The sequence below is a fragment of the Camelina sativa genome, chromosome 8 (genome assembly GCF_030686135.1).
Source record: "Camelina sativa cultivar CO46 ecotype springtype chromosome 8, ASM3068613v1".
In the NCBI taxonomy this organism is placed as follows: Eukaryota; Viridiplantae; Streptophyta; class Magnoliopsida; order Brassicales; family Brassicaceae; genus Camelina; species Camelina sativa.
Window position 1 is genome coordinate 11,901,048 of NC_141887.1, and position 23,230 is coordinate 11,924,277.

At 36.0% G+C, this 23,230-nt stretch overlaps 3 protein-coding genes and 2 long non-coding RNA genes across 8 annotated transcripts; 2 read left to right on the forward strand and 3 right to left on the reverse strand.

Moving 5' to 3' along the window:
- Nucleotides 1-6,981: 6,981 nt before the first annotated feature.
- On the reverse strand, nucleotides 6,982-10,958 carry LOC147939971 (uncharacterized). Its single transcript, XR_015563374.1, has 2 exons — nucleotides 10,548-10,958; nucleotides 6,982-7,224 (listed from the first exon to the last, which is right to left on the reverse strand). It is a non-coding gene; the product is annotated as an uncharacterized LOC147939971 (long non-coding RNA).
- Nucleotides 10,959-11,247: 289 nt separating this feature from the next.
- LOC104709494 (uncharacterized protein At2g29880-like) lies at nucleotides 11,248-13,796 on the forward strand. The gene is made up of 5 exons (XM_087463406.1): nucleotides 11,248-11,550; nucleotides 11,670-11,748; nucleotides 12,144-12,405; nucleotides 12,635-12,983; nucleotides 13,072-13,796. The coding sequence occupies exons 4-5, from the start codon at nucleotides 12,639-12,641 to the stop codon at nucleotides 13,624-13,626; spliced, it is 900 nt and encodes a 299-aa protein (XP_087319532.1). The 5' UTR covers nucleotides 11,248-11,550; nucleotides 11,670-11,748; nucleotides 12,144-12,405; nucleotides 12,635-12,638; the 3' UTR covers nucleotides 13,627-13,796.
- Nucleotides 13,797-17,804: 4,008 nt separating this feature from the next.
- On the forward strand, nucleotides 17,805-19,275 carry LOC104707098 (uncharacterized). 4 transcript variants are annotated; one of them, XR_015563635.1, is made up of 3 exons: nucleotides 17,822-18,296; nucleotides 18,440-18,483; nucleotides 18,852-19,275. It is a non-coding gene; the product is annotated as an uncharacterized LOC104707098 (long non-coding RNA). The 4 variants fall into 4 exon arrangements; XR_015563636.1 differs by having other exon boundaries at nucleotides 17,822-17,925; nucleotides 18,125-18,483; XR_754551.2 differs by having other exon boundaries at nucleotides 17,823-18,296; nucleotides 18,379-18,483.
- A 125-nt stretch (nucleotides 19,276-19,400) lies between these two features.
- On the reverse strand, nucleotides 19,401-21,068 carry LOC104707099 (uncharacterized protein At4g02000-like). The gene has a single exon (XM_010423377.3). The coding sequence runs from the start codon at nucleotides 21,066-21,068 to the stop codon at nucleotides 19,986-19,988; it is 1,083 nt and encodes a 360-aa protein (XP_010421679.1). The 3' UTR covers nucleotides 19,401-19,985.
- A 321-nt stretch (nucleotides 21,069-21,389) lies between these two features.
- LOC147939972 (uncharacterized) lies at nucleotides 21,390-22,694 on the reverse strand. Its single transcript, XM_087460383.1, has one exon. It carries the CDS (start codon nucleotides 22,692-22,694, stop codon nucleotides 21,390-21,392), a length of 1,305 nt encoding a protein of 434 aa, XP_087316509.1.
- Nucleotides 22,695-23,230: the final 536 nt, after the last annotated feature.

The window sequence follows — 23,230 nt, forward strand, 5'->3', positions numbered from 1 at the left end:
GGTTTAATCTAATTAAACCAAAAAATTCTAATTTTCTCTCATGTCACGCCTCCTCTCTTCTTTTGTGCTTTTGTCGACATTAACATTGAGAGAGAGAGAGAGAAAGTGTGAGAACCTTTGGTTTTATGGTGTAAAGGAGAAAGAGAAAGAGATCAAGCTTTTTCCTTAGAGCAAAGAGAGAAACAGAGCTGTTAGGGTTTGAGAGAAGGAGGATCCGATTGGTCAAATCGTTTCGAAAGGTATTGATATTTGGTAGGGTTGTAGCTAAGAGATTTTTGTACACTCTACTTTTTACAGAAGTGAATTTGAGTTAATATTCTAAGAGATATTGGCAGTTTCATAGGGCGTTTCGTTTCAGTCGCGGATTGAGACCAGCGGGTGTTTCGGGATCGATTGCGGTTCCATCTGAAAATCCGATCGTACTAAAATTTTGTGGGACGATTCGGGACGTATAGACATTTCTTTTCACTGGAGGAATTAGAAAGTTAACGGTTCGTTTTGATTTCGGGGTTTCACTTGTGAGGTTGTTCTTTTCTGATTTTTCTGGCAGTTTGTTTTCAATGTTTGTGTATTGTTGTGATCGGTTGTAGGAGCGAGTTTGGTTGTTCTTGGATATTGGAGAGCCTCTCATTTGGTTGTTGTTATTTTCTTGAATCACTTGTTAAGGTAAGTGCATGACTATGGCTTATCTAAGCTGGAGATTTCTCTGATATGCTTGTTATGTGTTGTTAGACTTGTTAGATTGTTATTTGGGACGTTGAGAAGCTTTCTTGTGGCTTGGGATCGAGTTTTGTGGTTGTAGGAACGAAGATCCGGCGAGAATTTTCGGGGGAAAACGATGCTTGGCATTGCATCGGCCGATGCACTCTATGCGTCGGTCGATGCAAACGCGAGGACAGCGCGTAAACTCTAGGGTTTTCGTGCTATGTCGAGCATGCGTCGGTCGATGCAATAGAAGCATCGGTCGATGCAAGGTTACTTGCATCGGTCGATGCAGATCTGGCGTCGGTCGACGCAACCTCCAACTGGTGTCGGTCGATGCATGTTGGTGTCGGTCGATGCATGTTGGTGTCGGTCGATGCTGAGTCCTGGTTTGTTATTGTTGATTGTTTATTGATGTTTAGAGATGTCTCTATTGCTTGTATGTATAGCCCAGTAGATGGAAGGATTGTCTTACTGAGTGTTTATAAAATACTCATGCATTACAATTTGTGTTTGTGGTGCAGGTAAAGGCAAAGTGTGATCGTGGAATCAAGGCAATGAAGAGGAGGATGTTCTAGGGACTCGATTGGTTGTTGTCTGACATTGCTAGATTGCTAGAGTTGGGTCATTAGAAACATTGCTAGGTTGTCGGTTTTCTGTTTCCTGATGTTTGGTATTTGGTTATTGCTTATGTTATAATATTGATTTATTTTTGGATATTGTTTTGGATATTGGTATTTGTTATTCCGCAGTTTGGTTGTGATTGTGGTTAGGTGGCTAGTGGATATGAGACCACTAGTTGTAGTTTGTTTATTATTATTATTATTATTATTATTATTATTATTATTATTATTATTATTATTACTATTACTATTATTTACTATTTATTTATTTAAAAAAAAAATGGGTCGGGTCGTTTCAGTTTGGTATCAGAGCCTTTACGGTTCTAGGTTTGGGTTCACTAGGCTTTGTGTTGTAGATGTTTGGAATTGCATGTCTTGATTGATTATGTGAGTTAGTCAATTGTGTGTGGCATGGAGTCCTAGAACATCCTATTCGAGCCTACAATGTGATTCCACGGTGAGTTTATGTTTTTCTGGTTTTGTGTTATGTTAAGATTGCTTGTTAGCCTCTGTTCTTGGAAGTGCAGTGGTTAAAGGTGTTTGAGTTGGTGGTCGTGGACGTGGGCGTTGTCATGGTCGTGGTCGGATGGGTTTCTGAGGCTAGCGAGTGTGTGGTCCAGAGTTCCACGAGGAGGTACGTCGTAGGATCGCAACCATATTAGGAGTGACGAGAGGGGGTTAGCCGATGAGCGTGCCGGGGTGCTGGGAACCCAAGTGTGGGGTTGCAGCAGGTGGAGCCCAGGGTCGAGATGATCGCTTGGCGGATCTGTTGGCATGCTCTGGGAGCGGTTACTGAGAGGGGTACCAGTGCAGGCTCCAGTGTATCGAGCCTAGAGGGACATATAGGTGGTCATATGTAGTTGGATCAGATACTTCTCTGTTTGGTGGGTAATTTAGGTTGATATGAGAAGTTGAGTGGGCAGGTGTAACATTGCAATGTTATACTCGGACCACAGGAGGTACTTTTGGTCGTGAGATTTTTAAAGTCGTTAAGGATTGTTGCTCCTGAGGGGATGGTGATTCTCCTGAATACCGATAGCTCGAGGGGCTGGGGGCTCCGAGAGTGGCAGAGGGGATGATATTCCCCTGATGGGATGGGTAGTTCCCCTGATACCGAGATCTTGAGGATTGTGGTCCAAGAGTGAGACGGTATAACTCGAAGACGCTGGTCTGAGAGTGAGATCGGTATGGCTCGAAGGTTGCGGCCTAAGGGTGGAGGAGTTGGGAGCAAGCAATGCCTAGGGTGTGAGTATAAACATAACGACTCAATGTAGACCTCGAGAGAGTGCTGGTGGTTTAATCTCGGGTTTTGGATGTGTTGACCAATGGGTCAGGGTTTTATGACCAGAGCAGTTACGAATGTTTGGCTGTTGCGCCAGGATTGTGAGACCGGTGGTGCTGGAGTCTCAGGAAGGGGAGTTGCAGCAGGTTTGAGCAGGGAAAGGCATGTTTTCGAGAAGCCTTCATGGCAGGATAATCTAATTGTTGCGACGATGTTGGATTAAGAACCTACCATTTTCAACTCTTTTCTGAAACGCCTTTCTTCTATTTGGTCTTGACCTGACATATGACATACCATTATGGACTGCAGCCACACTAGCATCGATTTCAGTCAATCCATCCTTCACTATCAAGTTTATAATATGACCAGCGCACCTAAGATGCATGAAATCTCCATCCATAACCAGAGAATCATTTGATACCTCAGAGAAGCTTGATTGAAATTGACTCAGAGCATTGCTATTAGCAGTTGCATTGTCAACAGTGACACTGAACACCTTCTTTATCCCCCATTCAGCAAGACATTCTAGAAGTGTGTTTGCAATCGTTGTACCTTTGTAATCTATCACATTCTTAAATCCAATGATTAGCTTCTTTAATCGCCATTGTTTTTCAATGTAGTGTGCTGTGATAACCATGTAACTTGAACCTATAAGAAAAAAAAAGCAGTAAGTATAGGTTATTAAGAATAAAAAGCTAAGATCAGAATTTTAGTTTTTAAAAAAGTACCTGTTACCGAAGAAACCCAAATATCAGTGGTGAGTGAGACTCTTTGCTTATTAGCCAAAAACCATTGCCTAAGAGTAGCCTTCCTCTCCACATACATTTTCACAATGTCTCTTGTAGCTGTCCTTCTTGAATGTGGTTTATAGAGGATAACCTAAATGAATTACATATGAGAAAAGACTGATTAAAGCCGTAACAAATTAATAAGATTGATTACATCAAATGTATAAGAAACATGTATTAAATCATTCACATAATCAAAGACAAAGTGACTGACCTTATCGCAAAAAAAAATTAAAGCCACTCCTTCTACAAAAGACAATGGCAACTCTCCTATCACCAACATTTGATTAAGTGCTTCTCTGAAAACATGCTCAGGGACTTTTGCATATTGGCTATTTCCTTCCTTATTAATCACTTGCTATCCTCCTGTAACATTTTGACCTTCTTCCCATGCCTTGTAGGCCTTACATATTTTGAGATGGTTCCACAAGTTCTTCGTCCCTGATTTTGTTGAACATCCTAATTCCTTTCCAATATAGTTACACTTACACCTGTTACGGCTGCCTGCTAATCTTGTAAAATGGGTCCATACACCAGACCTTGGTGCTAGTGTCCTTGGTGTCTTGTTTTGCTCAGCAGTAGTGCCACCACCAGATCCACTTCCCTGAGTTTGTTACCTTTTTCCTCTTGCTCAAGGTCTCGGTGTCATCATTTCTTCTTCATCGTTTAAATCATCATCGGTATAAACTTCGTTCATTGGGTTTGACGAACCCATCTGCATATCATATTAACAGAGATAATAAAGTCAGAGACTCAAAGTAATCATATAAGGCCCATATGTAAATCATATAAACAGAGAACCATATACGAATTTTAACTTGATTACTCTTACACATATGATTACTCTTACACAATCATATAAACAGAGAACCATATACGAACCATATGCAAATCATATAAACAGAGAATCATAAGAGTAATCATATGGTTTTAACTTAAAACCATATACAAATCAAACTAAGACAAGTACAAATGTATAATCAAAATAAACTAATTTCTTGAGTAGATAGTTTTGGATTCTACAATCTAATCATGTCAATGGAGTTTGTAGATTCACACTAAGTCTAAAAATTAAACAAGATGAAACATACATCATCAAAGCAACATCAAAGCAGTTTCAGACAAATCATATAAACAGAGAAGCAAAAGCAGTATCGAATTCACACTAAAGCAGTATCAGACTCTAAACAGTAAACAAGATGAAACATACAACATCAAAGCAGTATCGGACTCTAAACACTAAAGCAGTTTGTCATGTTTCAGTTTCAGACAAGTATAGAGTTTTAGATCAAAGAACAAACCTGTGATTTCCTTCGTGAAGTCGCAGATGGAGGGGAGGATGCTATTCGATTTAGGGTTTCCAGCTTGAACAAATGAGACTAATATCTGATTTTATTGGGTAAAAGCAAAAAAGTAACCTCGATTTTGAAGCTTGGTAGTCGAACAGGCTATAACAAGTTCTAAAATCGACAAACACAAAGAAAGGGAAAGGGAATTAGGGATTAGGGAGTTAATGGATTTTACATTATGTTCGTGTATCTTCGGATCTGGTTCGGGTATCGGGTATTACCCGAACCCGATCGGGTATCCGATCTCATGAAATATCAAATCCGATCGGGTATTTTATGCTATCTGAACCCGAACTGAACTGCTCACTTCGGGTCGGGTTCGGGTTCGGGTTTTGGATTCGGTTATTATGCCCAGGGCTAGATCCGGCGGATATCTCGCTTATTCGGAGTTTACCAGTTAGTAAATCATTTCATCCGGATCGATTGATATGGCATTATACTAAATCCGGGAAGTATTCAGTCAAATCGGGATATCGGTTAGCACGGGAACTACTCACAGAAGTTGTATATGGTCCATCATGCACGGCACTCCGGGCACAAGCTTGGAAACTTGAAGTCCCTATGAAGGTTCAACATTTTTTCTGGCAGATCGCGTCCGGTACACTACCCGTGATGGACCGGCTTGCCCACCGGGGTGTCCGATGCGATATTATGTGTAAACGGTGTGGTTCAGGTGTGGAGACTATAAATCATGCTCTCTTTGAGTGTCCCCGTTCGCAGAGGATATTGGATTTGTCTCCGGTTTTGTTGATGCCGGATGGCTTTCCCTACAGCTCAGTGTACTCGAATCTAGACTTTATTTTTTGGCGAGCATCGTCCCAATCCGAGATTCTGGATATCAGATTCCGCCTACCTTGGATTTTATGGTCAATTTGGAAAGATAGGAATAAAAAAGTTTTTCAGGGATTAGAGGCAGAGCCAATTGATATTATTAATCAGGCGGCAAATGATAAAGTATTGTGGGAGGAGGCCAAATCCTTTTCGGTAAGATACTTAGATTCTGCGCCAATTTTGGAAGTACAAGATCCTTCTCCTCGGTGTCAGGTAGATGGATTGGGTGGTGGTATTGTAATAGTGAAGATACGACGCTTCTCATGGGAGCACGGAGTCTTAGACGCAGCCCTACACCACTTCACTCGGAGTTACAAGCCTTGATTTGGGCTATGGAGTCCCTTCTGGCGGTCGGCGTTCACTGTCAAACTTTTGAGTCGGATTGTGCAGAGTTAGTTGCGATGGTGCAGTCTCCTGATGAATGACCTGCCTTCTCGAATTTGTTGGACGAGTTCACTTCACTCAGAGTATCCTATCCCTCTTTCACTCTTATCCAGATTCCCCGGGCATCAAATGTGAGAGCAGATTGTCTTGCTCGTTTTTCAAGATCTTTAGTTTCTGAATTTTCTTTTGTAAACTCTTTCCCTCCGGTTTGGGCAACCAATCTGGGAGTTCTCTTTTAATTTAATGTTTGGTTAAAAAAAAAACAATATATTGAATAGTTTTTTTAAAAAAAAGGGGACATAAATTTTTGATTAAAATACAAAATCAAAAAGTATAGGTAGATAAATTTAAGTATTAAGCTTTTACTAATTTGGATAAGAATTGACTATGCGACATGTAATTATCCACTTTGGAACAGACACTTTGAAAATTTTGGTGTTATTAAAAACAATTATATAATTTTTAAAAATTTATTATTTTTAGGATAATCTCAACTAACTAAATAAAAAAATATTCAACGTAGAACTCTGGTATCCCATCTAAATTCTTACCCAATCTCTTTTAGTAAAGATTGTCTAACCATTAATTATTTAAAAAGAAACGAACATAAGATTAAAAAATTTGGTTGGATATGGTGGATGAGAGGATATGAGATGAGACGGGATGAGATAGGACGAGAGGAGATGGGTTAGAACGTGAGAGGATGGGATAGGACTGTGACGTGTTTCCCGTTCTAAAAGAAAGACGTCTAGGTTTAATATTTAAAATTTATATAAAAATAACGCATATGTACTATAGCACCGGGTTAATATAATTCTTAGTCGTTTTACAAATTTAAAATTTATATGAAAATAATTTGTCCCGTGCTACAGTTTACTACCTAGTTAACAATAACAAGTCTAAAACCTTAACAATAAAAACTAAACGATCAATATTAAATCTTGCGCAAACATTTACCAAAAATTATCATACCTAATATATCAATAATTGATTTCCCAAATGAAAAGATATCAGCCATTTGAAAATATTCTTAATATCATACCAAAACGTATTGTTCCTCAATTCATTGCAAACAATTAGGAAATCTAAGAAAATTTTATCCTTAACTGATTCAAATAAATATATATATATATATATGGTAAAGAATTGATTACCTACTTAATCATGAAATGCTATAAATACATGCTATTCATGAATGCTAGATTATAGTACCTTCATACTTTCTTCACTTTGCTTACGGCTTCAATCGGAAATGGCTGCACTTCCTGCAATTCAAACCGTAAACAAAATCTGTCATTCATACTTGGAAGAAATACACCACTTACTCCAGAGAAACCATAGAAATGATTTTTTTGATGTTTCGGTAAGCTTATATTAATAGTTTGTTTTATTTATGATATTCGTTTTTCATTAGTTTATTAGTATGTTTATATGCACTTTGCAGGAACCATGATTCATGGCACTGTTAAAAACAACAACTCAGCATGTTTCAGATGATGTGATGATCAAAGAGAGCAAGTGCGAATCACTTGATGAGGTCCTATTATATTTAAAGCTTTATCTTCTTATATAATCGAAATAAGTCCCTAATCACATCTTATATTCTTAACAGGTTACTGACAATGAAAATTTACCATAACCAATCAATAATATGATTGGCAAGACCTATCTTTACTTGTGTGTGTGGAAAGAGAAATTTTGTGGGATGGTAAGGACTCCTACAAGGTTTCCAAGGTAGTATTAAAGTATGGCCTTCTACCAGAAGAAGTCATTGATGATTCAGCTGAAATGATGAATCCAATACCATGGTGATCAGGTTCTAATACAATCTTATATTCTCTGGTGATCTGGTCATTGTGGTAGAAGCTACTGTGGTTTACGTATAATTGAATTTTGTCTAATATCAGGTTTCACTCGCCTTGACTTATTTACAAGAGACTAATGTGTCTACGCTTCTAAGACCATGTTTACCGGGGGTTCATAGAGGGGTTCATAGTATTTTGAAGGAAAAAAATAATTCAGAAGAAAAGAAAAAATCTAGGGGAGGCTGTTATATAGTATACCGGATTTTGTTGTAAGAGACGATACGTGTTTGTTTTTGGTTGGCCGATAGAATAATACAAAAGGAAAAAAAAATTTGGGAAGCTAGATTTTATTTCTTTTCCTCTCTCTCTCTTTCTCTAGCGATCGAATTCCCGAAACAACAAAGGAAGGAATTTGGAATCGAAGGATCTATCAGAGGAAGGGGTTTGGAATCGAATCGGCTAAAAACCTAAATAGCTTCACCGCCGTTTGTTATTCTTTCTCCGCGCCGTGTTCTCTATAATCTCAGGTGAAGGCTTCTTCGATTTGAACTTTGTTTCATTCCTAAAAAATGTTTTAAGAGTTATCTCTATCTTCCGCTGTTTCCGTTCTATCGTGAACCATAAATGAGGCAGGGGCTGACCAGAATTAGTCAGGATTTAATGGGTTTTCTTAATTGTAATTGAGTTGTTTGATTTGTTTAGGTGATAAGGATCAAAATGGAGCTCAGTTCAGAGGATAACAATCTTGTTTTGCCTCCTGTTGAGCAGGTACTACCTTTGTTGTGTTTCAATTTCTAACAGTTCATTAGTTCTGGGTTTTAGCAAAGTTGGAGACTTTGATTCAAATTTGTATGCATGAAAAACGATGTTACTAAAGTTAAGAAATATCTTAGAGGAGAAGTGCTGATCTTGAGGTATATAATTTGCATATATAACTTTGAATTGATGATTGTGGCTTTTGGTGTTGTGAAAAATGAAAGAAGCTGTTGTGTCTCTCTGTTTTGACGCTGAGCAACTGTTTTAAATCTTCTATTCTTGAATCAAGAATCTTGATAGGTCGCTCGTCGTTTTGAATTTTTAGTTATTGTGTTGTGATGTGGTTGTGTTTTTTGTGTTATGGCTCTTGCCTACTGAGGCAGGTAATTGCATTCAAACATAGGGTAGATTCAGAAAAAGTGTTGGTTATGCTACAATGTTAATGCAGTTCGATATTGTTGATTTTGTTTATGCTACATTGTCTGGTTTGATTGAATGCAAATTCCATTTTTTTATCCTTTTACTATAGTGGGTGTTTGCTTATTGTAACTCATATGTCTAGAGTCTACTTGTAATCCGTTTGTGTTGTATAGAGATGGTTGACTAATATTATGAGACAGTGCAAGTGATGTGAGCCCTCATGGTCTGATACTTTTGAAACGTTTTATTTCAAGCAGGCAGATGATTCTGGTGTTGAGGACAAGTCTCACACAAATAGTGTCATCTGTTGAGATGGATTCGATGAGTTTAGCTTATGGTTGTCCTGATCTCAGAACTCTTGATCTTTGTGGTTGTGTATTAATTACAGGTAAACCTTTTAACTTTACGAAACCCGAATCAAAGCTTTTGATTTCTGCTCTTAAACATTTGTTGTTGTTTTTGTTGTTGTTGCAGATGAGAGTGTTGTGGCTTTGGCAAACCGGTGTGTACACTTGAGGTCATTGGGGTTATACTACTGCAGAAACATTACAGACAGAGCGATGTACTCATTGGTTCAAGCGGTATGCGATACATTCCCAGCACTCCACACTTGTTCAGGCAGGCATTCACTTGTCATGAGTGGTTGTCTCCATTTACAATCAGTTCACTGTGCATGCATCCTCCAATCTCACGAAACCCACACCGCTTTCCCTCACCGGCTCATTGAACCGGTGTGTAAGCCAGAAGGTCTTCTCTTTGGTATATGTGTACACATAAAAAAACCTATGGTGTTAATAAAAACTTATTTGAGTTTACTTCTTGTCTTTTGATGCAAAATCTCAAGATTTTAACATTATATACATTATATCAATCTTGTAAATGATTGCCAAATACTTATATCTAACAATTTGTTAAGCTTGGTCCAACAATCACACCATCTTTAAAGCTTGCAAGATGATTTGGTTGAGAATATTTAAGCAAAATTTGAAGCAAATCAATATTAAAATTAATTATTTTCTCCATTTATGAATTGCACTTCTATTGTAATATGTATTAATGTTTTTATTATGTTTTGTATATTCTAAAATTAGTTAAATGCAATATTTTCTAATTTTATAAAATCTTAAATGTTTACACATTTATACCACTTCTATTCTATTTAAAATTTTAAAATTTTTAAAAACAATAATTTAAAAAATAAGAGACCCAAAATAAGAACCTACCAATAAAAAAGAAAATTTTATATAAGAGATCATGGGTTCTTATATTCCAAACAGTACACAATTAATTCATAAAAAATTTAAAAACTCCCCTTATATGAACCCCAATAAATATGCTCTAATGGTGAGGCAACCGAACAATCATTCACCTCTAAGAAGTTGTATGTTCAACCAATAGCTTGGAGAAATCTGAAGAGGAATTTGGTTTTAAGGCTGCTACTCTTAACTTTGAAGATAAATAACTCAATGATAAAACTTTGAAGGATCAATAACAAAGAAAACGAAAATAGAAATACCCAAATTTGTACAAAACGAAAAGGCCAAAACTTGAATCTTTGAATTGAAGAAATTAATGGGAAATAGAGTTGAAATTGAAGGATCACTAACAAAGAAAAATCGAAAAAGGCTTGTGTGTGCTCGGATTACAAGCAGTTTCTTTGAGCACGAAAATGGTGGCGACAATGGTGGGAGCCTGAGACTTATATTGAGAAGCACCAGATCCAGTCCGCATAAGAGGTGCCGGTAAAGGCTCGGAGTAGGAACTGTTGGATTATCATCTTTAATCAATCTTGTGCAAGAGAATCAAGCAAGACAGTTAGTAAGAATAATCAATCTTTGATCAATCGTTGAAAGAAGAAGAAGCGAAGAGGAGGAACACGAAGAGAAGAACAAACCACACTTTGTCAACGAAGAAAGGAAGAGGCCAGATGGGCCAGAAGCAAGTCAAGGCCCAATTATTATTGGGTTTCGTTAGTTAAGGCAAAAACAAAGTCAATATCTAAGTAGTAAGAGGGGGTATTGAACTTGTATTTTAGAAGGTTTTAGAGGATTTTTAAAATCACTTGTTATTCAATTAATGATTTTTAATAATCTTCTAAAATTCTATGTTATTCAACTTGGAATCTATATAAAATCAATTAAAATAATATACAATCTCTTGTTATTCAATCAATGATTTATAAAACTTATTTAAAATCTACTGTTATTCAAAATATCACAACTTTTTAAAAAAATGCTACTTTGAATGATTCTACAAAACTTTTGTTTATTTTTTAGTTGAAAAATATGAATACCAAAATCATATGTTAGGAGGTGGAATTTCGGAGGATTTCTATAAAAAAAAAAAAAAAACAGTCAACACAACCCAACCCAACCCAACCCAACCGAGAAAATCATATGTCCCCGGTGAAGCATCGTCTCTTTCTCTCTCTCAAAACCTTAACTTCTCCTCTCCGATCCTCTGTACAATCCTTCGAATCCTCTCTCTCTAGATTAACAGCTGGAGCAAGACCAGATATTGGCAGATCGCCCAAGCTTGTCATAGCAAATCATACACTCAATAGAAGATATCGACTCTGAGAACAGCCTCCGTAGCGAGATTAAGAAGAAGGTTCTCTCTCTCTTCCTTCAATAGAAGATATATACTCAATAGAAGATATACACTCAATAGAAGTTTTTTTTTTAAAATCAAATAATGGAATTTGGATCATTATTCATGCCTTTTGATAGATTTGGAGCGACGAGATGGAATCTCGGAAGAAATCGGTTCTTGACAACACTTCTCCAATGATTTGGAAGACTGCTTCTGGTATAATTTTGATCATCTTTTTTAATGTGTGGTTAGGAATTATTTGATTTTTTTTATACTTCTGCATTTTTTTCAGATTATACTTCTGCATTTTTTTCAGATTATACTTCTGCATTTTAGTTTCGAATATGTTGAATTTGATGTGGTATTGAGTGTTCTATTGTCGTTCTAGTGTGATTTTAGCAACATTGTTCCGGTGTTTAGCAATTAGCATAAGACTAGTGTGATTTTAGCAACATTTGAATTTGTCTAGGGTCTTGGTATAGGCATTGGTCGAGTGTTAGAGACTTTGCTCATTGGTCAAGTGTCTTCTATGGTGTAGTTATTTGTGAATTGAGTTAAGAAATAGACAACTGGTTTGAATACTGGTATTGTGTCTATGGATGTGTCTGCAGTATAGTGGAGAGCATAGGGGAAGGCGTAATGAGTTTGAGAAAGGGGATCACACGTGAGAAAGGAGATCATTTTGTTTTTGTACTGCAATTTGACGGTGGATCATGGTTTATGGGCTGTTCTTTTTGAGTATATGGGCTTTTTATGTTGTTTTCTTATTAGGGTTAAATTATTGGTGCATATATATATCTCGATCTGTAGGTTTTCTTCTGTCCTGCACAATTACTATCATCATACTTGAAGTTCATCTCCGTTTCTGTCAAGGTGAGTTTTTCCTACTGAATTACTTTAATTGTTGTATTTCCACGTTTTGTATCATGAAAGATATAAGAGAACATGGTGATAGCTAGTAGATAACATTGAAAGCAATTTGAAAGCTAGTTTAGCTTAGAAACGTATTGACGGCCATTTAATAATAATACTTGTTAAGATCTGGGGTGTAGCATAACTAATATAAATGTCTTTGGTTTTTTTTTGTATTGTGTGGCCATAGTACCATGGAAAATTCACAGGTAGTGGAAAAAAATAAAAATCCATATAATCATTGGTTAGAACCTGAAAGCAAGATGTTAGTGCAGCTGCTAGTTGATGCAATCAACGATGGTTATCGTGATGCTAGTGGCAAGTTCAGCAAATTAACTGTGGAGACAAGAGTATTAGCAACTCTAAACAAAAATCTTGGTATTAAAAAAACTTATAAGGAGTATACAAATAGGATGAAGGTTTTGAGGGGTAGGTACAACGGCTTGGCAGAACTTTTCCGTTTCAGCTCTGGTTTTGGATGGGATCCTGAAACAAAGAAATTCACAGCTAGAGATGAAGTATGGGATGACTATTTGAAGGTAAGAAACTTTATAGTATACAGTTTGTGAATATAGTAGTGTTTCTTATGTACCAAAATTACTAAAATGGTTTTTATGTTTTGAATAGGCTCATACAAATAAAAATCATCTGCGTGATGAAACATTTGAAGATTTCGGAGATTTACACCTGATATTTTCAACAAATGTTGCAACTGGCAAAAATGCCATGGGATTAGGTGATGCCATTGATGAAGATGCATATCAAGAAGATACATCTGTTCAAGTTGAGGATGATGAAGAGGAAAGAGCCTACGAAGATACATCTGTTCAAGAAGTTTTCGCTTCATTAGAGAAAAGAAGAGGGGGAAAGCTACCTCATAGAAAGAAAGCTAGAACTGCTGCACTTAATTCAACCAATGCTTCTAATGAAGTGAACACAGAAATTAGTCACCAGATTTTTGACATGATACAGAAAAGGTGGGAAAAGGAATCCGAAGAAAAAGAAGCTGAGGATAAGGCTAATAATGTGTGGGAAGCTATCAAAGAAATTCCTGATTTGGAGGAAGATTTGCGTTACGAAGCCATGACACTCATTCACAGCTTAGGGATGAAATATGGGTTCGTTAATATGTCGATAGCAGATCGCAAGGGATGGATCATACAAAACCTTCGTAAACCATGAAAAGGAAGTTGAATGCATGGACTGAAAATGGTTTTCTTTTTCGATAATATACTTGTTCGTTTTCATTTTAGTAATACATGATGAGCTTTTCTTTATTCTTTTTATTTATTTAACACTGGTCTTGGTTATTTCTTTCATTTTACATATAAATCAGATTATAAATCATGTTTTGTGCTACGTACTAGTACTAAAAAATGTATACACGTTTATGATATGTCAAAATAAGATTATACATGTTTTGTGTATACATGTTGCATATTTTCATGTTAGTTGTAAGATTTGTTTTTGCCGGGTAAAATATAGATTTTTAGGACATAGTGGCGGGCAAAAAACATTAGAGGTAGGGTTAATATATATTTGCTGCTCACCCTCATTTGTTTTATTTCCACACACCAGCCGTCAGTTTCTCCTTGTAAGTTCCAAATTTTCTCATTGTTCTATGCTTTTGTATCGTTTCGTTTACGATTATGTGACTATATTATGCTTATCGTTCAGTTATCTCTATATTATGCTTATCGTTCATTTTTTTTTCTCTCTTGATGATTAGGAGCTGTTTGTTATGATTTATAGCTATGTTATTTTTTTGTGTGTAGGATTTCAACAATGGATCGCATTGTTCAAGAAAGTGAAGAGATAGAATCTAGAAGAAAAAGAAAAAGAATGAGAAATTTCAAGTTAGATGTTGATATTATGTTATTGGTTTTGTCAGCGAGAACTCGATATTTCGTACCGCAGATACCACGCCAGATTAGAAAATCAGCAACAACACTTGGACATGAGTATATACTGAAGGCGTTGGCTGAAACTAAAGAGCGTGAGCATTTTCGAGAGCTATATCGTATGTACCCAGAAGCATTTCTGAAACTATGCTCTATTCTTAGATTGAAGATGGATTTAACCGACACAACATATGTTTCTGTTGAAGAAATGCTTGCCACATTTTTATTCATCGTTGGTCAAAATGCGAGGTACGTTGTAGCTGAAGATAGATTCCAGAGATCAAAATTCTCAATAAGTAAGAGCTTTAACACAATTCTAAAGGCGTTAAAAGCACTTGCTCCAAGTTTTATGGCTAAGCCTGGACTTGCAATTCCTACAAAAATAAAAGACAGCACTCGATTTTATCCTTATTTTAAGGTATGATAATTTTTTTTCTTCTGTTCGTTTCCAAGTATTTCAAAAAATTATGACTGATATTTTGTTTATATTATTTTTAGGATTGTGTGGGGGCGATTGATGGAACTCATATCCTTGCAATGATACCAGGACAAGACACGGCTAGCTATCGTAATCGAAAAGGACAAATATCACAAAATGTCTTAGCTGCATGTAATTTTGATTTAGAATTTACGTATGTTCTTAGCGGGTGGGAAGGTTCAGCTCACGATGCAAAGGTATTACAGGATGCTTTAACAAGAAACACAAACAAATTAGTAGTTCCTGAAGGTATGTCTCACTTATATTTGTATAAAACTAAATTGTTATGTTATTTATCTGCAATTTATCTCACCTATAATTTTAAACTCTAGGAAAATTTTACTTAGTTGATTGTGGATTCGCCAATCGACGCAGTTTTTTAGCTCCATTCCGAAGTACTCGCTATCATCTGCAAGACTTTAGAGGACAAGGAAAAGACCCTGTAAATCCAAATGAGTTGTTCAACAATCGTCACTCTAGCTTGCGAAATATAATAGAGAGGATTTTGGCATCTTCAAGTCAAGATTTCACATCTTCAAATATGCACCACCCTTTCCGTATAAGACGCAAGTAGAGTTAGTAATTGCTTGTGTTGGTTTACATAATTATCTCCGTAAAGAATGTCGTTCCGATTTGTTTCCTCCAGAAGAAGATGATGTCGAAGAAACTAACGTTGATCAAATAAATGATGAAGAAGAAGAACAACTTCATTGTACTCAAGAACAACAAAGAGTGCTCGCTAATACATGGAGAGCAAATATAGCTGCAAGCATGTGGACTGATGCTATGAATATGGGGTCATGATGCAATACTATGACTATGCTTTATTTTTAGATTGTTTCATTTCCTTTGTTGGGTAATTCTTTTTTCTTTTCTCTGTTTTGGTTCTTGTCTAGAAACGTAAAAGTTTATTTTCTTTTCTCTGTTTTGAAAACGACTTGCAACCTAGTGATTCGACCATTGTCTTCCTTTTCATGCTCTCCAGACCAAACAACCATTTCATCGTAGCAGTTCTCCACTTCACATAGACTTCCTTTTCAATCACGTGGCCAACAAACCACCAATATAAATAATGTACTTGGGGCAAATTCTGCTTTACGTAATAGTTATGTTATGGTATAGAGTTTTCTTTTTTTGGTGTTATAAAATATTTTTAAAATCATTCAAAGTTTACTAAAATCTCATAGAATTTAATAGAATCTCATAAAATCAGATTTTATTTTCCTTTTTTTTTGATAGAATAATTCTAAAACACTATCAAATCTCTTAAAATCTTTCAGAATTCTACAATTTAAAATCCTACCAAATCCTAAGAATATCAAGTTCAATACCCCCTCTAAGTGTTTTTACTTTAAATTGGTTAATACTAAAGTCTAAAGTACTACTATAGGCGTACTGCTATATATATATTGCTGTAGTGAACTTATCGATTAAGGAGAATGAGAGGTTAAGCCAGTGGCTGACCAAAATTTTTCATGAACCAGGACTCGCTGGAGCTTCGTCGGATTTGGCGGAGTCTCTTTGTTGAGGTCGAAGATTTCTACTTTACCAAAAAGAAAAACTCATCGTCAAACGTTATCATTTCATTTTAGAGACTTCAAAAAGAAAAAGAAAAAAAATTGTGATACCCGTTATTTGTTCTAACCCGTTTGTAATTGGGTTTAATACAAATTGTTGAGAACATATACGGGACGGGATGAGATGGGACAAATGTCCCATTCCAAAATAGATAAAATAACTCAAACTAACGCTGAATCTAAATTTGATTTAACATCCCTGATCAAACTGTTAAAAATATTTGGATTAATTTATAAAATATACATGTAACATCATTTGACATTTTTATGTAAATAATCTTAAGTTTGTCTTTTAAATATAACTCTGTATGTATCCACCGATCCAAATCTAGATATTTTTACGTTACATTTTTTTTGGTTTTTGTTTTTTGTTTTTTTTTTCCTACCATCGGACCAATACAAACAAAAACAATAACACTACGACCTATATCAATTGAAAACAATCAGCACATATAAGTTGGTTCTTAACTTTTAAAAATAATCTAACAGTTTAAATTATACAAGTCATTCAAGATATAAATTTCAGAATCTTTGAAAAATGACTTTTCAAAAATCAGAACTCTGAAGTATCAATTCCAAAACCTTGAAAAAATGTTTTTTTTTTTTAAAAACCCCACACATATGTGTGGGTCCAATCCCTAGTATACAGTTAAGGTATTTTCTATAGTGTCTAATAAGGTTAATCTTTTTCACTGAATCTGAAAATCGTATATTATAATCGATGCTCGCCGTATAAAGAAGATTTTTTTGGTCATCAAACAAGGTCGTTTGGTCAATCAGTTTAGAAAATGTTTGGTAATAAGCAATTACATGGAGCGTTGAATTTACTCGTGGCGAAGACTTATAGTTAACCAATAGCCTAGATTTTGAGTGATGCTTTGACGTCTCAAATCTATTACGACTCTTTCATATTAAAAAATTCTAATAGGCAGAAGATTAGAGACTAAATTTGGAAACAAAAAAAATAAAGAAAACAAAACAATGCATTTTTCAGCATTTATCCCCAAGAAAAGGCTTTTACACGCAAAGTGGGGGGGGGGAAGAGGTGAATTATCCTTTATCCTATAAAACATAAATCACTGCACTAATAAAATCTTGACATATCAGCAAAACCAAAATTATTTTTAAAAATATATGAAACAAAAAGTGATCCTAAAAAAAGAAAAAAGGCAAAAAAAGATCTTAAACAAAAATCGAAATATCTGTCCAGAAAAAACAAAAAAGAAAGCGAAATACAATTAACATGAATATAAATTATTTTGACAATTTTTTTCAAAAAAAAAATAAATTATTTTGACAATCTACTAAATCAACATGCAATTTATCAGTAACTGCAACATTTTCCTATTGACACGTTAGCAACATATTACGTGGCGTACTCACAAGTTTTTTAACATTTATTTACGAACAGCACAAATAATTACTTTTACAACTCTAAAAAAATATTTCCCTATTCCTCGCCGCTTCTCCCCCCTTCTCCTCCCCACGATCTCCATGACTACAGTTGCGAATTAGTTTGCAAAAAGTATGAAACTGCTTCCTTTTTGCAATCGATTGATCATCACCTTATTTTTACGGTTTCATCTTCTTTGCTAATTAGTTTTTTAAATTCTTCACCTCCGACCGGTTACTTTCTCGACGACCAACTTTACTCTATGTACTATTCTACCACTTTTTTATCCTCTTTCTCTTTTTTTTTTTTCCTCTTTCTCTTTTCAAATCAGAATTCCTCATCAATTACGAGTGAGAAGAGATAGAAAACAGAGTAATTCTGAAAACACGATGTCAAACACGAGAACATAACAGAGTGGATTGCGCACCGCCATGATGAAACCCAAGCACAAGAGTGATTCTGGTTTTCGAAATCAAACCCTTCACGCCACATCTATTTTTGAGGTATCAAATTTGTAATATTTCAAGATTTATTTATCTTTTCGTTTTGCATATACTGTTCTGGGTCTTAATTTCAATATTGTAGTATTGATCATGTTGTAATACATCATTATACATGGTTTGGTGGGAAACATTTTCGGTTGAAGAACATATGAATTATTTCAATGGAGCAAATCATGACGAACTCAAGGTAACTGTCATTTAATTTTCCTTTGGTTTACTTATCCTTTTTTTTGGAGCAACCTTTTGGTTTACTTATCCATGATCACATATTTGATTGTTTAAGTTTTTGAAGAATTCAATCCATTGCACATGTCATACCTTTTGTCTTGAATACACCACTTTCCCATTCCCACGACTTATAATCACATATAAGTTCTTTTATGAAGCATATGAACTTATTTCTTCCTTTGTTTTATACATCTCTTTTGTAGATTACTCGATCTACACTTATAATTTTCAAATCTCTTTATTCTCTGTTGCAAACAGATACCTCTCTTTCTCTTTTCTATATCTCACTATCTCTACTTTTACATATTTGTTTTTTTCTTTGGGCAGCAACAAAGTTAGACATAAGAACTCTTGGAGAAAGTTACATGGGAAGAAACAACAAAACAGAAGAATTGTGCATAAGATCTACAGCGTCAAGGTTCTCAAACATTTTTGTATCAAACCGTTGAATCTGGTTCGAATTGTGAAATCTCTAGACCATCGACCATGTTTCCGATCACAGACACAATTGTTTCTTTTCATACTGGCCAAGATTCGTGGGTAATATTAATATGGGAGAAGTCCAAAACTGAATTTTGCCGGAAGAAAAACAAAACAACTTTACCGGAAGAGCTTAGATAATGCCGAGATTTTTACACTTTTACTTTTACACGTGTATTTATTCTCCTCATCCCACCTAATTATATTAGCTGTCTTTTTTTTTCTCCCTCTGTTAAACGTTTTTCCAGAAAATCTAAGTTTTTTTCTCAAATTCTCTTTAATGTTTAGTCGTTTATAGAAAAAATTCAATTATTAAAATTATTTAGTTAGGTAACAAATACTACGTCTGTGCATAGCACGAGCCATCGTACTAGTACATCAATCGGCGTAAAAAAGTAATACAAATTTGGAACTTTAATTCACGTTGATGTCGGTCGATCGGTTCAAAAGCATTACGAGAAGTAACTACTTTTTTTTTTTCCAAAGTACGTTTTATATATAACAAACTGAAATAACAACCATCAATGGTGAAAAACCATGCTGGTGAAAGAGGGTTATTACAGCAAAACATGAGAAACAGAGTAATATTAAAGTGCAGAGACGTCCTTAAAGCTATTGGATGATGGTAAGATAAGCTCAACTCCAAATCATGCACAGTAAGACCAAGAATTCAATGAGCATCATTGAAAATGGTCTTAAAGCATACATCATAAGCTTAGGGTTTGAAAGTTTCTTGATTATCCCTCCATCATCATCAAAAAGATTGTTGTTAATGGTCTTCATGAATTTCTTCTACGACCATTCTTCTTTATCTGGTACCCAGATCATAACACCAGAAGGTGTGAACAAAAAACAGCTACTAGCTTCATCTAAAAAATGAGAATTATAATCTAAGCCATCCAAAAAACCTAAGTTACACTGATGACTCTCAGAGACAAAGATACTGATGATTCTCTGAGAATTAGAAACTTTATCCAGTTATCAAGGAAATTCATGTTCAATCGGGTAAAACCGAACACCAGGAACCTTTCTTCGTGGGCGAGTGTTCCTCTCTGTTTCTGACTGAACCTGCTTGCCTTTCCTGCGTTTAGAACACTCTCCATCTTCATATTTAATTTTTTTCTTCCCCCTGTTATCGTCCTTAGCTTTTGATGAGGCTCCTAGGAAGTCTGAGTTTGAAGAAAGTCTAGTTCTGAGAGGGTGGGCAGCTAAGAATTCCTCCAGATTAGGAGCAGGATTAGCAGGTCTTGGTGGTTGCGATATGGGAGAGAAAGATGAAAGCACAGAACTTTGAGCGGAGCGTTTTTCGCCAAGAAAGCTATAAATGTTGGACCCCTCTCCTTCATCAAAAACCTGAGCAGCTGGAACATCAAGGATATCATCTTGATAGACGGGTGGGACAAGATACGGACAGTGGGCGGAATCATGGTTGATGCGAGAATAGTTAGTGCAAATCTTATTGAGTTTTTCATACTCAAAACCTATCATGGCTCCTTCCCCTGATTCAAACCTGACCTTTCTAAAAAAACGCAGACGATCTGTGATTCCAATTTCTATCTTAACTCTTATGAAATCAATTTGCGTGGTAGTCTCTTCATTGAAGTCCAGATGAACAATCTTCCTCAGAGTTTTAGCAATAAACGTAACAGAGGCTTCTGAAACATAAGGCAAAAGAATACCTCTTATTTGAAACCAAAGATCAATACTAGTGAGGAAGTCCATCTCCGGAAAGTCTTCCCACCTTTGCAAAGCCACAAACCAGTTGTCAAACACCCAAGGTCCTCTTCGCAGAACAGTAAACAGATCAACCTCTGAGCTGAATAAAAACTGGACGTAGGTGTCATCTAAAACCCTTCCATGAACCCTCGTAGCAACACCCCAATGATGTGGTAGATAGAAGATAACACGTCTAAGCTCTTGTTCTCTGGGATTAAGCGGTCTCCCAATCAAGCTAAGCCGGTTTCTAGCTAACACAACAGCATAAGTCGAATGAGGAACAAACAGTTCTGGGACATCTCTGCCCAAAACCATGTATTGCAGGTCAATCCACAACTCGTCCGACATCAGAAATAGCAAAAGAAGGAAAGACCAGGGATAGAGGTAAAAGTATATGGAAACGAGATAAGTAAATATATAGGAGATAGGAAATAGTAAAAATATATAACATTAACTTAGGGAGTAAGAGATATAACCCAAAAATTCAAAGAAGACAAAAAGGATGGTAAACCTAGGAAGGAGATGATTATCAAAAAATCGCTTAGGGATGAGGAATTTGTCTGTTTGTGCTTAGTGAAAAGTTAAAATAAACCTCAAAGAAAACCTTAAAGATATATATATATATATATATATATATATATAGATAGATAGAAATCTATAGAAAAGGTGTTAATTAAAGGGAAGAGATGGCAGACCAGAGTAAGTTCTTACCAACCTTTGTTCGTGATCAAAAAAACCTGTTAGCCACCTAGGAGCTCCACTGGCAACATATGAAGAAATCCTCAGGTCCGAAGTAACACTTTTTGCTATCAGTAAGGCTCCATTGTTGCAGTGAGTCGGCTCAAAAAGAAGATACCAATGTGGTTTATCTTCACCAAACATAAGGAGATGAGAGATAGAACTAACTAGAGCTGGCCAATGTTGAGGATTATGCATAGCTTTGATGATTTCCATAGTGGTTGCACCAAAAGTCACATTTTCAAAGTGTAAACTTTTCATACTTTCCAGTGCCCATTCCCAGCTTTTGATTTTGGCCTCAAAAACTGAATTAACAGCTGCAAATGATCTTCTACTGTGAAGGACTACTTTACCATCATGATCTCTAACCACCCAGGAAGCACCAGATAAGCAGAACGATTTAGACCAGGAGAAGCCAATGTTACATTTTACTTCTCCCTGAAAAGGAGGTTGCCATTGCTCTTTCTGCTTTGATATAGACTTCAACGGGGATACATCCTGCTTATACACTGAGGACCAATCTCTAGTGACATCCAAAGCTCTGTACACTAAGACATCCGGAGCCAATATTACACCATCAAAAAGAAAACTATTTCTATTCTTCCATAAATGCCATAGGATCCAAGCAAAGGCTGACTTAACTTCATCAATATAATCGATTCTCTTTTCCAAACCAAAAAGATAATACATATTTTCAAAAATCGATTTACCAAAGCCCAGATACGGAGATGGAATGTCAGAAAGGGCCCAGACTTGTCTTGCAAAGGGACAAAGGAAGAGGATGTGATTAATCGATTCAACCTCTGCATCACAAAACATACACCCATCAACATTCCTTATTGCTCTAGTTCTCAAACGTTCAACAACTGCAAGGGCACCATTAAGAGCTTTCCAAAGAAAAACTTGAATTTTTGGAGCAGTGTTCACATTCCAACAAGCTTGTAGAACCGGATTCGTGGATGGACGAGCTTCAGCGACACCCAAAATATCTTTCTTCTGCAGTCTAAACATCAAATCATATCCTGAGCTTACTGAATAAATACCATTTCTAGTTTCACCCCAACAATACGAATCATCAAACCCGATCCTGGGTTTTATCGCTTTAATGATATTGATCTCCGAGTGATGAAACAATGATCTTAAAAGAAAATCATTCCATATTCCTGTATGATGGTTGAAAAGATCAACAACTCTAAGATTGATGTTCATTAAGGAGTGAATACCCATAGGCCTCATAGCTCTACTATCAAACAACCAATTGTCAATCCAGACCAAAGTGTTTTCCCCATTACCAATGACTCGTTTCAGCCCTTTAGAAAGTAATTGTCGACCAAATATAACACTTCTCCAACCATAAGAAGGATTTCTTCCTTTTGCGGCACTCAAAAATTCATCAGTCGCATAATACCTGCTTTTAAAAAATCTTGAGAAGAGGCAAGGCTTGATTGAAGATTTCCAGGTCCTTAAATCCAAAACCTCCAGCAGACTTTGGCAGAGTCATTTTTTCATAGCTTATCCAATGAATTTTCTTTTTATCTTGAAAATTACTCCACCAATAATCCATCATTACAGAAATCATTTTCTTGATGATGCCCTTAGGAAGCTTATAGCACGACATTGCATAGACTGGAAGAGCCAAAGCTATATATTTTAAAAGAACTTCTTTACCTCCTTGCGACAGATTTTTTGCATACTAACCGGTTAGTCGAGAGTGGAGCCTATCCTTTATAAACCCCAACAATTGTTGTTTCGATCCACTTAAACATTCAGGA

Bases quoted from the DNA above. Each gene is read 5' to 3' on its own strand.
- LOC104709494 (XM_087463406.1), top strand. From the start codon at position 12,639: ATGGAAAATTCACAGGTAGTGGAAAAAAATAAAAATCCATATAATCAT. The intron at 12,984-13,071 runs GTAAGAAACTTT...TGTTTTGAATAG, and splicing joins TATGGGATGACTATTTGAAG to GCTCATACAAATAAAAATCA.
- LOC147939972 (XM_087460383.1), bottom strand. From the start codon at position 22,694: ATGAGGCCTATGGGTATTCACTCCTTAATGAACATCAATCTTAGAGTT.
- LOC104707099 (XM_010423377.3), bottom strand. From the start codon at position 21,068: ATGTCGGACGAGTTGTGGATTGACCTGCAATACATGGTTTTGGGCAGA.